At 46.3% G+C, this 14,694-nt stretch overlaps 1 protein-coding gene and 2 long non-coding RNA genes across 4 annotated transcripts in view; 2 read left to right on the top strand and 1 right to left on the bottom strand.

Moving 5' to 3' along the window:
• The window catches only part of SYN3 (synapsin III), a 409,774-nt gene extending 397,551 nt beyond the window's left edge, over positions 1-12,223 (bottom strand). The window contains exon 1 of the mRNA XM_019728421.3: positions 11,913-12,223. Coding sequence (XP_019583980.2) covers positions 11,913-12,223 — 311 coding nt within the window. The remainder of the gene's footprint in view (positions 1-11,912) is intronic.
• On the top strand, positions 91-11,924 carry LOC141570160 (uncharacterized). Its single transcript, XR_012494093.2, has 4 exons — positions 91-136; positions 2,662-2,807; positions 4,059-4,127; positions 11,690-11,924. It is a non-coding gene; the product is annotated as an uncharacterized LOC141570160 (long non-coding RNA).
• LOC141570161 (uncharacterized) lies at positions 12,136-13,845 on the top strand. 2 transcript variants are annotated; one of them, XR_016020780.1, is made up of 3 exons: positions 12,136-12,269; positions 12,951-13,042; positions 13,153-13,845. It is a non-coding gene; the product is annotated as an uncharacterized LOC141570161 (long non-coding RNA). The 2 variants fall into 2 exon arrangements; XR_012494095.2 differs by having other exon boundaries at positions 12,951-13,845.
• The last annotated feature ends 849 nt before the right edge of the window (positions 13,846-14,694 follow it).

The raw sequence follows: 14,694 nt of genomic DNA, 5'->3' as shown, positions 1-14,694 counted from the left end.
CCCCAGGCACCAGGGCCAGGCCTTCCGGGGGGAGGGGCAGGGTGCCCAGAGCAGGCGGGTTGAGTCCAAAAGTCCAGTGCTAGTCCAGGTGGTGTTTCCTGGCCTGTGTGTTGCAGTGACCGGATCAAGGAGGAAGGTGACATCGGGTCTTTCCTATCTCCCTTTCCCTTCCACCCCCGCATTTCCCCACATGAAATGGTCAGGGCCTGTCATTGTTCAAGGAGAGTCTTGGGGGTAGGAAAGTGGCGGAGGGGGGGGGGGGGGCATAAGGATTTTGTTTCCTAGAGCCAACAGTCTCCAAGGAGCCCCTTGGCCAACTTTAGGAGAAGGGGACCGACTCCAGCCCCCATCTTCTCATCTTCAGAACAGAGTATCTGCCAGCCTCCCAGCATCCAGACACCCCTCCTCCAGGGCTTCTGGAAGACAGCCCTCAAGCATATCCAGCTGAACTGAGAAGCACGCCAAGTGGCTTCCTTCCGCCTGGCTCCCAATGCTATTATATTCACCAGCAATTAGTAATTGCAATTCATTGTTACTAACAGTTACCACTTCGGTGCCTGTTATGGCGGCCTAAGCCCCGCGCACCAGCGCCACCCGTGCCACCATCTCTAATCTTTACAATAACCCTTCACAAAGGACATGCCATGGTGGTCCTTGCCTGACAGCTGAGGAACAGGCGGTCTGAAGGTGAGACTGGCCGAAGGTCATTAAGTGAGAGGGAGAATGCGACCCAGGCGGTCTGCCTCAGGCCGTCTGCCTCAGGCCGTCCACTCCATTCTGCTCCCTCCCCACTGGTGGGGGGATGTCCTCAGTCCTCATCACACACTCTCTGTGAATGGGGTTACTTGAGGGGCCTGGTTTGGCTCCCTGACCAGAAAGCAAGGAAGTGCCAAGGCCAGGGCCTGTGTTAGCAGGGCCGGGTACCAGCTCTTACAGCCATCCCCAGAAATAAGGTGGCCAGATCAAACACAGGCCAGCCAGTTGAATTCGAATTCCAGGTGAACAACGCATAATTAGGTAGTGTAAGTCTGTGCCAAATATTGCATGGGATATACTTATACTGACTCGTTGTTTATCTAAGGAGTCACTGGTGTCCCACATTTTTATTTGCTAAATCTGGAAAGTCTTCCCCAAAGCCATTTCTGGTGATGCCAGCTCTGCGTTCAAACCCCCCCCCCCCCCCCGCAGGTGGCACAGTGAGAAGCGGAATGTCTTGGTCACCATGGGGCCAATCAGATCCACTGCGAGGCTTTGAGGGTGCGCTGAGACGCTCTGCAGTCGTCAGGCCCCTGAGGTGGAGGCTGAAGCCTCTGGGGAATCAGCCGGACAGGAAGGAGGAGAGGGAACCTCCGGAAGAGCACGGACAGATGGACAGACACATCCGACACTCTTCCTGAAGTCCAGGACGGCTGAGTGTTTTCTGAGAAACTCTCTCCCCCAGGGCTTCCTCAATCTTGAATTATTTCTTGGGATGATAATTACAGCGTTTAGCAAGCGCGTCCCCGGACTCATGAATGAAACCTCCATCTACCCTATTGTACCCTGTGCCAGGCAGGCACTGTGCTAGGCTCCGAGGAGGTTACACGAGGGACGCACGAGCTCTGCCTCTCCCGGCCTATGTCCTAGCACAACCCTGTGTCGCAGGTGACCCACTGTACAGGCGGAAGAGCGCCTGTGAGGAGAGGAGCCTCCATGGAGCCGCATGCCACCTGGTGAGCTCAGCGGTATGGCGAAGGTAGTGGCACTATGATCCCCACTGTGCAGGTGAGGAAACTGAGGCACAGAAAGATAAAGCAGCTCGGCCGAGACCACAGCACTGGTGAGTGGTAGGGCAGGCACTTCCACCCCGACTTGCCCCCGTGAGCTCTGAGTTGTCTGCATTTTTATCTTCTTTCCCACTTGAACTCTCTTAGGAAACATGTCTGACACATGTTAGGAAGTCACATCTTTAACATCAAAACACAGGGAGAAGGAACAGCAAGACCCTGTCGGTGCTCCGTTGGTGCTTTATGAAGAGGATAAGTCCCAGGGCAGTTTTGACAAAGGATCCAATTGTCAAACCTGAGCTCATGGGTGTCCCTTTTCCCTGGCACCTTAACATTCTGGCTGCCCAGGGGCACCGTCAGGGTGGGGCCGCCTGGCTCAAGGTGGGACGCTTTCCTCTGAGGGTGAGGTCACCAGGCTGTTGGGCTTGCCCGCCAGCCGTCACATGGAGTCTTGCCACCCCGTCCACTCCCGCTGCTCTCAGATGCCAGGTGTGTGTGTGGGGGGGGGGGGGTGCACAGGTGTGGGGCTCCGGATGCTGGCTCGGCAGGCCTGCACCCTCCCTCCCGGCACAGGCCTGGGCACGGGCAGGAGTGGGAAGAAGGACAAGAGAACAGGGCGTCGAGGACAGTGTGAGCTGCATCCAAGATGCCAGGGGCATCCATCTGGATACTGAGCTCAGAGCCTCAGTTTTCCTCATTTATAAAGTGAGAAGATGAATTGTACTCCACACAGTTGTTGGGACGGTGACACTGGAGAATCTGTGAAAACCATTCGGCACCCTGTCTGGTCATGGAAAGGGCATAACTGTTTGCCATGGGACAATGATGGAGACGTGACCCCATCCTCTAAGACCTCATGTTTATTCTCCTGTGCAATCATTCATTTCTCCCCCAGGCCTTGTCAGCGTCTACCTGGTGCCAAACACCGAAACTCTGGGCGGTGGGCAGCAGGAGGCGTGGCACCATCAGAGATGCCTTTCCAGGAGTTTGTCCGCATCAAGTCCCAGCCCAGCCAGCCTCCTGCTCTGGTTCCTTGAGCAGGTAAGTCATCGCTCTCTACGCTGCCTCCTCACCTGTAACACGCAGCCCCTCCCCCAATTCAGGAAGTGCTGAGCAATGAGCAGCCGGCAAATGCTTCACAACAGGCTCTCTGGGGAGAACTGAAGGGCCTGGGCGGTAGCATTTGCCAGATTCCGTGGTATCAATATTCTCACCATGGCCACTGTGATTTTCTGTTGGGTCGGGTAGGAGACGAGAGGGAAAAGGGGGACTTAAGAATGCCACCAAGTCACTCCTTAATTTTACTGTCACCCCCCTATCTGTCATTACCAATAACTCATCATTTTCAAAATGACTCATTCAATCAACAGACACTTCCTGACTATCTGCCTGCCCTGGGACACAGGACAGCGTCTAGGAGTGGTGGGGTGGGGGGGGGACACAAATCACCATACAGCGTAATAACTCTCGCGAATGTAGAAATGTACAAGATGCTTTCATGGGTATCATTAGCTTGATTTAGTAGGAAGGTATAGCCTGCTAGACTCCAAGCTGGAAGGATGGTAGCTGACGGGTGTGTCAAACCAAGAATCTTCTTTTCATTTCCTCCCCAACCAATAAAACAAAAAAAGGAAAAAGAAACCATAGGGAAGGGTGGAGAACAAAAGGGAAGGTAACAATAAATCATTGTTGAAACGGAATAGCAGACATGCTGGGAACAAGGCCACCGGTGAGGTAAGAGGAGAGAAGGGTTCCAGAGACCACTGGAGGGAAGGGGGGCGGGGGGCAAAGGCTTCGCTGCTTCTGTGCCCCGCTCACCCCCACACCCCTCCCCAAGCCCATCCAGAATCCGGACACCTTGTAGGTAAACCTGAGAGCAGGCATCACCTCCAAACCCCAACATGGTTGTGAGCAGTCTTTTTTTTTTTTTTTTTTTTTTTTTTTGGTCATGATCAATGTTTCAATTTTGAAAATCAAACCTGGAGTTCTGGTACATTCTGGGGGCAATAGTAAAAAATTTTGCCTTTTTTTGTTATTGTTAACAATCTCAAATAGCCTTACAGTGACTCTAGCAAACTTGAAAATAAAGAGCCAAGATTTTACCCATAGGTGAGTACGAACAGAAACCCCTCAGTTGTGTAGACTGCACTGCCCACTTCTGAGGGAAGGTGAGTCCCAGGCCCCAGCACGCCCCCTACACGCTCCCCTGACTGACATCTGCCAATCGAACACTTCTACTGTGCTGACCACCAGGGGTACAAAGAAGAATAAGACACTGCCTTGCTCTTGCAGAAAAGACAGCCACTGAACAGCCAGTTACAACAGTGGGACGTGTGCAGCCAGCGCACAATGAGGTGTGTGGTAAGTCATACAGGGAGGTGGCACTTAGCTCTATTGTCATGTGGGGTGTGTCAGGGAAGACGCCACAGAAGGGGTGACACCTGACCAGGCTTTTAAGGATGAGAGGAAATTGGCCACGTGAACAAGATAGGGAAGGGCAGTCCAGGTAGCAGGGAACAGAATGTGCCAGGGCAAAAAGCTTTGTGGGAGAACTACGAGTTGGTTGCCATTTCTTTGGAATAAACAGCAAAGCAGGAAGTAGAGCTGCAGAACTAGAGGGAGACATGCTCAGGGCTTTGAATTTGAACTTGAGGGCAATGATGCACCACTAAAGGATTATAAAAGGGGATGCAAAGCAGGGCGTTGGAGCAAACTGATCAGATTTGTGTTTCAGAAAAGGACCCCTCAGTGGGAACATGGAATGTAACAAGGTGACGTCAAAACTGGAGGCCCCAGACCAGTAAAGCTGCTAGAAAATTCTAAGAGAATGAATGGAGAAGCAGTAGGGCTGACGAAAACTGAGCTTGAAATCCACGTGTTTTATTTGCCCTTTCCCTCGTGGTTCTCAAGACTGATCTTTCCCTCATCCCAAGAACAAATTTAGTTCAGACTTACTATTGAGCCAGACCTTATGGGGGGGCTGGTCCAAAGATCCCCAAACACCCTTGCCCTAGCTAGGTGCACCTCCCGGGGCAACCCCCAAAAGTGGTGGGTTCTTAAAATGCTCAGCCATGAGTTCTTCTTCCCAGGAAAGGTGTCTGTGGGACCCTCTCTTTCTCCTCAGAAGAAAAAAAGTCCTTCCCCCCAGGTCACCGGCCAGGTATCCGATAGTCCTTGGGGGGCCCAAGCTGGTTCACAGAGTCTGCAAGTAGCCTCTGCCAGGAAGGGGAGAGTAGAGGGTTCCTGTAACTCCCTTGCCGGCAAAGAAACCTGATTCTGCAGGAAGGCCTTGGATTGGGAATGGGAAAGACAGAAGGATCTGGGGCTGAGTAGAAGGTAGAAAAGGGAGCGGCATTGTTCCCGGTGGGTCCCCCTCAGCCCAGATGGTGGATCATCTCCCCCCTCATTATCATCTCAAAGGGGAAAGAAAGGGGCTGTGTGAACTGGCTTTCCCCCTTTAACAACTTCTTCCTCTCAGGAGACAGTTCCACAATGAAGGAGGGGCTGGGCAGGGGCCTGACCGAGGCAGCCCAGGCTCTGCCAAAGCCTCCCAGGGACAGTGGGGCTGGCCCGCCACCTGCTGGCCTCTCCTGGCAGCGGGGACCACCATCTAAGCTTAGCGCACCCTACCGGGAAGGGTGAGGAGTCTGAGGCAGCCAGCATCAATTCAGAGAAAGTTGGAAATGTATTGAGATTAAGGGAGGTTAGGAGGTTTGTAAAGAATGTAAAACGGAGTTCTGCATGAGAAGCTGCTGTGTCAGCGAGCAGGAAGCCTCCATCACAAACATTCAATGAGTGCAGAGCCAACTTCCAGGAGAGTTCATGAGTCTCAGCTTCTCACTTCTCCTGTTTTATCCACTGAAGGGCAAGAAAAAGATTGCTCTTCTCAAGACCTAATTAAAGTGTGGGCATATAAGCATGTCTGCAATAGACTGGGAGAAATTCCTCCGGCCAAAATTGTGTCCCCCACCAGTGTGCACAGCCTAAACTTCACGCATTGGTCATGCCTGTGGATTACAGAGATTGAAGACTGAAGTCAAAATGTCCATGTTACTTGGCTGAGGCCATTCATTGCATTTCAACCTCATTCACTGTGCTCCTACACGATACTACATACCCTACGGGCACTGGGATAGGGACAGCGATTAATAACTTCATCACCAGAGAGTTAGCGGGAAAGTGACCAGTAGAAAAGCCCAGCACAGGTAAGGTAAATCCTAATCCACTCTGCCCAATACTGGGCATGAAAAGATTAAACAGGCATGCCTACAAGGGGCTGCTGTCCAAATGATGAATGCTGCCTAAGGCCATAATAGTCTGTGATAATAACATACGCGTAACACTTACTGTCTACCAGACACGTCCTAAGCACTTTTATATTAACTTGGATTTTAACCCTACTTACATTCATTCACTCAACAAAGTAGGTATTATTCCCATGTAGGTGCAGGATCTTGCAAAGGCCATATAGCTTCAAAGGGGTAGAGCTAGGATTTGAACCCAGACAGCCTAGCTCGGATGTCTGTGTTCTGAACCATGGCACCATGCTGTTAGTTCGACCTCCATATAGGAAGTAACTTTCCTGCTAAATAGTTCTTTTTTTCATGGAGGTATAATTGACATATAATATTGTGTAAGTTTAAGGTATAAAACATATCGATTTGATACATTCATATTGCAATATGATTGTCATTTTAGCACAAGCTAACACCCCTATTCAGTCCCATAAGTAATCATTGCTTTTTGTGGTGGGAATAATTAAGATCTGATCTCTTAGCAAGTTTAATGTTTCTAACACAGTTTTGTTGTCTATAATCACTGTGCTATGCATTAGATCTCCAGGACCTATTTATCTACTAGTTGTAAGTATGTACCCTTAAACAGCATCTCTCCTATTCCCACAGCCCCTGGTAACCACCGTTCCACTCTCTGTCTTTTTCGAGTTGGGTTATTTACATTCCACATATAAGAGATATCATACAGCATTCCTGACAAATAGGTTTTTAATACCCCATCACCATATCATAGTAAACCCTGACTGAGCCAGGGAAAACAGAGTCAGCAGAGAACACTCAAAATCAAGGTCAAGTATTGGATTAAAGAGAAACAGAGAACTGCAGAAGGCACACAGGCATTTAAATTACCAGGCTGACTAGCTGCAGGATTGCCCAGGCGAGAGTGCCTGGAGGCAAGACCTCTGCAGAAATCAACCCCTCAGCTCAGAACCTAAAGAGGGTGCTTTACATAAGCACATATACACACAAGCAGAGATGAACAAGGCTGCATGACGAGAGCCTTCAAGCAAACAGCCACACTGAAGACTAAGCAGACTGGATCCGACCAGAGGATACGCACATGCCCACTGTGGTGAAGATGAAGTGATTTTGTAGCAGGAAAGTAAGGACTGACCTCTGAACCTGCTAAAGACGCTTTAATGTTGACTGTATTGAATATGTATTATAAACTATAACTATCTCCTCCTCAATCATTCCCAATCTGAGTTAACTTCTCAAGGAATGGACGTGAGTTACACATGCATGTTAGAATAATGGAACATCTGTTATGCTTAGTGAACCAGATGCATTAATTTATTCCTTTAATACATATTTACTGGGTGCCTAGTATGTGGCAGCCTTTAGAAACACATGCATGCAACCTTGCTCTCCAGCCCCGAGGGTGCTCCGAGAGTCAACTGTCAGACTGCCTTGGATGACCAACGTCCATGTCTCCACATCTGGGCTTACTTCCTGGACTGCAGATTCCATGTCTCCGACTGGCAATATTTATCAGCTCTCTCTACCAAAAATTTGGAATTAAGATCTATTCTCCAACTGTAGCTCCATGTGAACAGGGCCTGTTCACCACTTATTTGAGCCCCTGTGGCTGTATCTTGCACTAACTTCGTGCTCAGGAAATACTGATGGAACAACTGCTGTCCAACTGACAATACACTCATCAATTCTCTGCCCAAGGGGAGCTTACCATCAAGCAGAAGTGCCTGAGAAGAGGCTGGAAGGCATGTCATTTGGTGTTAAGAGGACAGTCTCTGGGCCAGTCTACCAGTACATGGAAGATCTGGGATGCAAACTCAGGTACTCTGGTCCCAAGGGTTTAAATAAGGACTGCGGACCTTTGTTGGTTTCTTTTATCCTCATAGCAATATTTTATGGGGTGAGGATGGCTGAGCTGAGAGAGGTTAAGCAACTTGCCAGAGTTATTTCAGATTTTATAAGTTATCTGTTTGGTTTTTCCAGGCAAGATGGCGGAGTAGGTAAATGCTATGCTCACCTCCTCTCATGACCACCTCAAAATTATAACTAAACTATAGAACCATCATTGAGAATTGCTGAAGTCTAACTGAACAAAAGCCCTACAACTAAGAATATACAGAAAAAGCCACATAGAGACTGGTAGGAGGTACAGAGATGTGGAATGGGCTAGTCTCACACCCGCATGGTGGAGGGATATCTAGGTTGCAAAGGTTCCCCCTGAGGAGCCCCACACCAGACTCTCCAGCCCAGAGTTCCAGTGCCAGGAAGAAAAGTCCCCACAACTCATGGCTGTGAAAACCACCAGAAACTGTGGCTGAGTGACACGGAGGGTGGCTGGAGTCCCACCAGGTGTTCCTCTTAAAAGGCCCAGGCATGGATTTACCCACTGATGGACTCACTTGCTGTGAGCTCCGGTGTTGAAGCAGCAGCTTCTATGGTGCCAGGGACATAAAAGAAGGACGTGAACTGTCTGTCTTCGTGGCAAGGGCTGGAGGGGCAGCTTTATCCCAGACAGAAGTGCTGGCAGACTCTATTGTTTCTTTGTTGAGCTCTTCCTCCTCCTGGTGTGCAGACATAGGCAGCCACTATATCTGTGTCTGCATTAACCTGGCTAACACCAGTAGCCCCACCCCAGTGATTCCCCAAGGTTCCACCCCACCCAAGTTACAGAGCCTACCCAAGTCGCTTCCAGTGACTTTTCCATACAAACAGCCTATCTTGGCCCACGCTGCAGACTTTCCTAAAATCTCACAAACCCCAAACAGGCAGCATCTAACCTCAGCATGCCTCATACCTCTTCCTAAGCAGCCCCAAGTCCAGCAGTAGCAACAGCTGGCCTCAGTTTGCAGCTTAGCCTCTCCCAAACACCTCTAAGCCCAGCACAAGTGTCAACAATCTGAAGATCACTGTGTAGCTCATACCAAGTTGCCCCAGGTATGTCACAAGCAGTGGCTGACCTTGGGCTGCAATAGAGACCTTCCTAAGAGACCCTAGAACCAATACACCAGGTGGCCAGCTTCAGACCACACCAGAGCACCATCCAAGCATCTCCACAAAAGACACATCCAAAGGGCAGACTAAGAAGGTACCAGAGCCCTGCTAAAGCCATGCCTGCTCCATTGGGTCAGCTTCTGCACAACAGCCCCTCCACCGGGGTCATTGCCAGTGCTGACAACCAATAGGTCTGAGGGTCAATCCTTCTCATTGACATGCAAAGAGCAACCAAGGCTCACCTACAACAGGAGGGCATACAAAACCCTCACAAGGGACACACTTGGAGCACTTGGTTCAGGTGACGAGGGAGACAGCATCACTGGGCCCCATAAATACCTACTACATAAGGCCACTCTATAAACATGGGAAGATATAGCAGCCCTACCTAGCACATAGAAACAAACACAGGGAGGCAGCCAAAATTGGGAGACAAAGAAACATATCCCAAATGAAAGAACAAAACAAAGCTCCAGAAAAAGAAAAATTAAATAAAATGGAGACAAGCGATCTATCAGACGCAAAGTTCAGAACACTGGTTACAAGGATGCTTAATGATCTCAATGAAAACTTCAAGAAAGAGATAGGAAATATTAAAATTGGAGAGTGAAAACATAAGGAAGAACCAGTCAGAAATGGAGAATACAAAAACTGAAATAAAGAATACATTAGAGGGAATCAACAGTAGATTAGATGAAGGAGACGATCAAATTAGCAATTTGGAAGATAAGGTAGCAGAACACAGTCAGAACAGCAAAAAGAAAAAAGAATACAAAAAAATGAGAAAGTTTAAAGGGCCTCTGGGACAATATCAAGTGTACTAACATTTGCATCATACGGGTACCCAAAGAAGAAGAGAGAGAGAGCAAGGAATTGAAAACCTATTTGAAAAAATAATGATGGAAAACTTCCCTAACCTGGCAAAGAAAATAGACATACAAGCCCAGGAAGTGCAACGGGTTCCAAATAACATGAACCCAAAGAAGCCAACACCAAGACACATTATAATTAAAAGGCCAAAGGTTAAAGATAAAGAGAGAATCTTAAAAGCATCAGAGAAAAGCAGTTAGTTACCTACAAGGGAGCTCCCATAAGACTGTCAGCTGATTTCTCAGCAGAAACTTTGCAGGCCAGAAGGGACTGGCACAAAATATTCAAAGTGATGAAAAGCAAGGACCTACAACCGAGATTACTCTACCCAGCAAAGCCATCATTTAGAATCGAAGGACAGATAAAAGAGCTTCCCACACAGGAAAAAGCTAAAGGAGTTCTTCACCACCAAACCAGTATTACAAGAAATGTTAGAGGGGCTACTTGAAGAAGAAGAAAAAGAAGGAGGAGGAGGAGGAGGAGGAGGAGGAGGAGGAGGAGGAGGAGGAGGAGGAGGAGGAGGAGGAGGAGGAGGAAGAAAGATGGAAAGATAAAAAATATGACTAATAAAATGGGAATAACTACATATCTATCAATAGTTACTTTAAATGTAAATGGATTAAATAGTCCAATCAAAAGACATAGGGTGGCTGAATACATAAGAAAACAAGACCCTTACATATGCTGCTTACAAGAGCCTCACTTCAGATCAAAAGACACACGTAGACTGAAAGTAAAGGGATGGAAAAAAATATTTTGTGAAAATGGAAACAACAATAACAACAAAAAACTTGCTGTAGTAATACTTAGACCAGACAAAATAGACTTTAAAACTAAGACTGTAACAAGAGACAAAGCAGGACCCAGTAATCCCACTTCTGGGTATTTATCTGAAGAAACCCAAAATACTACTATGAAGGGACATGTGCATCCATATGTTCACTGCAGCATTGTTTACAATGGCTAAGACGCGGAGGCAGCCCGGTTGTCCATCAATAGATGAATGGATAAAGACGAGGTGGTACATATATACAATGGACTATTACTCAGCCACAGAAAAGAATGAAATCTTGCCATCTGCAACAACATGGATGGACCTAGAGGGTACTGTGCTGAGTGAAGTCAGACAGACAAAGACAAATGCCATATGATTTCACTTATATATGGAACCTGAAGAACAAAATAAACAATCAAAACAGAAACAAACTCACAGATACAGAGAACATTTTGAGGGTTGTCAGATAGCAGGGGGGGATAGGAGGAAGGGTAAAAAAGGTGAAGGGATTAAGAAGTACAAATGTGTAGTTACAAAATATAGTCATGGGGAGGTGAAGTACAGCATAAGAAATATAATCAACAGTATTATAATAACTATGTATGGTGTCAGCTGGGTACTAAATTTATCAGGGTGATCACCCTGTAAGTTATATAAATATGTAATCACTATGTAGTACACCTAACACTAACGTATTATTATATATCGACTGTAATTAAAAACTAAAAAGTTATTTTTAAAAAGTTTTCTGTTTTTAGAAAGACAAGATGGTGCATATACCATATATTATATATCATATATCACATATCACATATTCTATAATGCTTCCGGTGGGCTCTGGGCAGTAGCCCGTATCAGACATATTAAGATGTTTGCAGCACAGCCCTGGAACAAGCACAGCGAGTGGTATAATGAAGACTGTTACAGTCTCACTTTCCTTCAGATCAGGCTTGGCAGTCAAATGAATTATAAAATAATTTCTAGTTTTCAGTGCTTTTTGCATTTTCGATTTGCAGGTGACGGACTGTGGACCTGTACATGGAAAAGCCCAGGGAGAGTGTGCGGCACAAATTAGGCACCGTGCACCTGGCACGCAGTAACCACGTGGCAAATGTTCGTTTTCTCCCCTCCAGCCAGTCTCTGTACCACTGAGCTCGGCCACTGCCTCCCCCACAAGAGTGAGATAAGCCCCATCCCTTCTCTTGCCCCCAGATGTGAGGACCTGCAGTTCCTGCTTACCAGTCTGTGTGGGCGTCATCGATCACCAACAGGATCCTGGGCTTCTGAACGACAGGTGTGGAGGGGCCCAGAGGCTCCATCAGCCCCGAGGGGGCCTGCGAGGTCTGCTTCATGGCACTGGAGAAGGAGCTAAAAAGGCTGGACCCTGGAGAGGAGAAGGAGGCTGCCAGGGGCTGCGGGTGCCTCCGCTCCATGGCCGGGGAAGCAGGGGAGCTGGTGGAGCTGTCTGGGCGCTGCAGGTCCGTCATGTAGCCATTAGGCAGGTTGGCCACAAAGCTGCTGTCGGAGAGCCGCCGCCGGAGGAAATTCATGGCTGTGGATGGATGAGATGGCTTGTTCCTCCTCAGACTTGTCTAGGTGAGGCCTCGACCACAGGCTGCCGGGGAGAGGGCGTGCTAGGGTCTTGGACCAGAAGAGCCAGGGGAATCCTGCAGGAGTCTGCTTCAGCTGTCTTTGTTTACCTGTGGAAATAAACCAACACACATATTAGTGGAAACAGCCTCCGCCCCTGGCGAGCAAACAGATGTGGCACCTTCTGCTCCAATGCTGGGGGCAACATGAAGTGGGAACACCCTTTTGAAAAGGAATCTGGCAACATGTAACTAGAGCAAACCCTTTTAACCTACAGTTTCCATTTTTTGGAATTCTATCCCAAGAGAGGAATCAGACTGTCAGAAAGAGCCCCCTGCACAGTGTATTTACCACTGCATTATTTGTACTAGCAAAATACGGGAAAGGATTGCAACGCTCAATCACAGGATAACGAATCAATTATAGCACAATCACAGTGACACATTTTGTGGCTATTAAAAAAGCGTACTTAAAATGGGATTTTAGCAACAATAAAAAAAAGTTCGTGTCGTAAATAAAAACATCATGATACAAAATTATAGGTCCAAAATGACTCCCAGCACATAAAATTTGAAATAACAAAACTCTGTAAAGAAAATATATCAGAATGTTAACAGTGATTATATTTGGGTAATGCAATTACATGGGTTTTTTCTCCTTTTTCTTTTCCCTTACCTATAATTCCAGATCTTCTAGAATATATACGCTATGGACTGCATTGTGTACTCCCCCAAATTCATATGTTGAAGCCCTAACCGCCAATGTGCTGGTATTTGGAGGTGAGGCCTCTGGGAGGTAACCGGTTAGACAAAGCCATGAGGGGAGGGCCCTCCTGATGGGATTAGTGGCCATGCAAGAAGAGACACCTGAGAGCTTGCTCTCCTTCCAGCATGTGAGGACACAGAGAGAAGGCAGCTCTCTCTGCAAACCAGGAAGACAGCTCTCACCAGAGACTGACCATGCTGGCACCCTGAACTTGGACTTCCAGCCTCCAGAACTGTGAGAAATCAATTTCTGTTGTTTAAGCCACTCAGTCCATCGCGTTTTGTTATGGCAGCCCTACCAGACTAAGAAACATATGGATTGCTTTTCTGAACAGAACAAAATAAGTTTAGAAAAAAAAATTTTTCATTTCAAATTAAAATATCCTATTGAGAAAAATGATTATTTAAACCAGGCAATTAGACCCCTTATATTTTTTTGCTAAGTTTATTTTATATTTTTATTGAAGTAAAATTTAGAGTGAGATGCACGATTCTCAAATGTACAATTCTTTGTTCTGATAAATGTATCCACTGGTATAAGACTTATTAAATTCCCCTCAGAAAGTTCTCCTGCACCCCTTTCTGGTCAATCCACTCACCCCTATAGGCAAACACTGATGTCCACCATCATATATTAACCTTACCTATTCCTGAACTTCATATAAATGTAATCACATATATGCTTCTTTGGTGAATGGCTTCTTTCCCTCAACATAACGGTTTTGAGACTCAGCTATGCTATATGTATCAAAAGACATTCTGCTTTTTATCACTGAGTAATTTTCCACTAGATGAATAAACCACAAGTTGTTATTGCATTGTCTTGTTGATGGACATTTGAAATGTTTCCAGTTTGGGGGTACTGTAAATAGAATTGTTATGTGGATTTTTTAATTTAAGTCTTTGTGTCGAGGGAATGAGAGAGAGAGAGAGAGGCTTTTCTTTGGGAAAATACATACCTAGAAGGTAATTTTTGGGTCATAGGGTAGGCATATGTTTAACTTTATAAGAAACGGTCAAAGAGTTTCCCAGTCGTTGTACCATTTTGCACATTCATTGTAAAGTTCAGTGGTTGTTGTCAGTCTTTAATCTTAGCCATTCTGATGGGTGTAAAATAGTATCTTGTTGTGTTTTTAATTTAGTCTATCTTATCTCTGATACCAAATGAGATTGAGTGACTCTCAGGGGTTTACTGGCCATGGATATACCTTCTTTTGCAAAGTGTCTAAGTCTTTGGTCCATTTTAAACAGGTAAGCTGGTTATGTTTCACTTATATCTGCTCTTTATTACTTCTTCTCTTCTTACTTTGGATTTAAGCATTTAATTTGTTTTTTTTTCTAGATGCTTAAGATAGAAACGTGGATCATTAATTTTAAATCTTTCTTCTTTTCTGCTATAAATATTTAAAGTAATACATTTCCCTCTATGCACTGTTCCTGCTGCATCTCAGAAATTTGACGTTGCATTTTCATTATTGTTCAAATCAAATTATTCTTTCTTTGTGATTCTCTTTTGACCCATGTGTTATTTAATCACATATTTAATTTTTAAATTCCAGGGCTCTTTCAGATATTTTATTGTTATTGCTTTTGATACGATTCATTTTTGATTAATGAACAGTCTATAAGATTTTCATCCTTTGACATCTTTGACATTCATTGAGATT

This window comes from Rhinolophus sinicus, chromosome 1 (assembly GCF_057876585.1).
Source record: "Rhinolophus sinicus isolate RSI-liver-muscle chromosome 1, RSI-T2T, whole genome shotgun sequence".
Classification (NCBI taxonomy): domain Eukaryota; kingdom Metazoa; phylum Chordata; class Mammalia; order Chiroptera; family Rhinolophidae; genus Rhinolophus; species Rhinolophus sinicus.
Note: the sequence above shows the minus strand (reverse complement) of the source record. Positions and strands in the feature narration are given on the sequence as shown.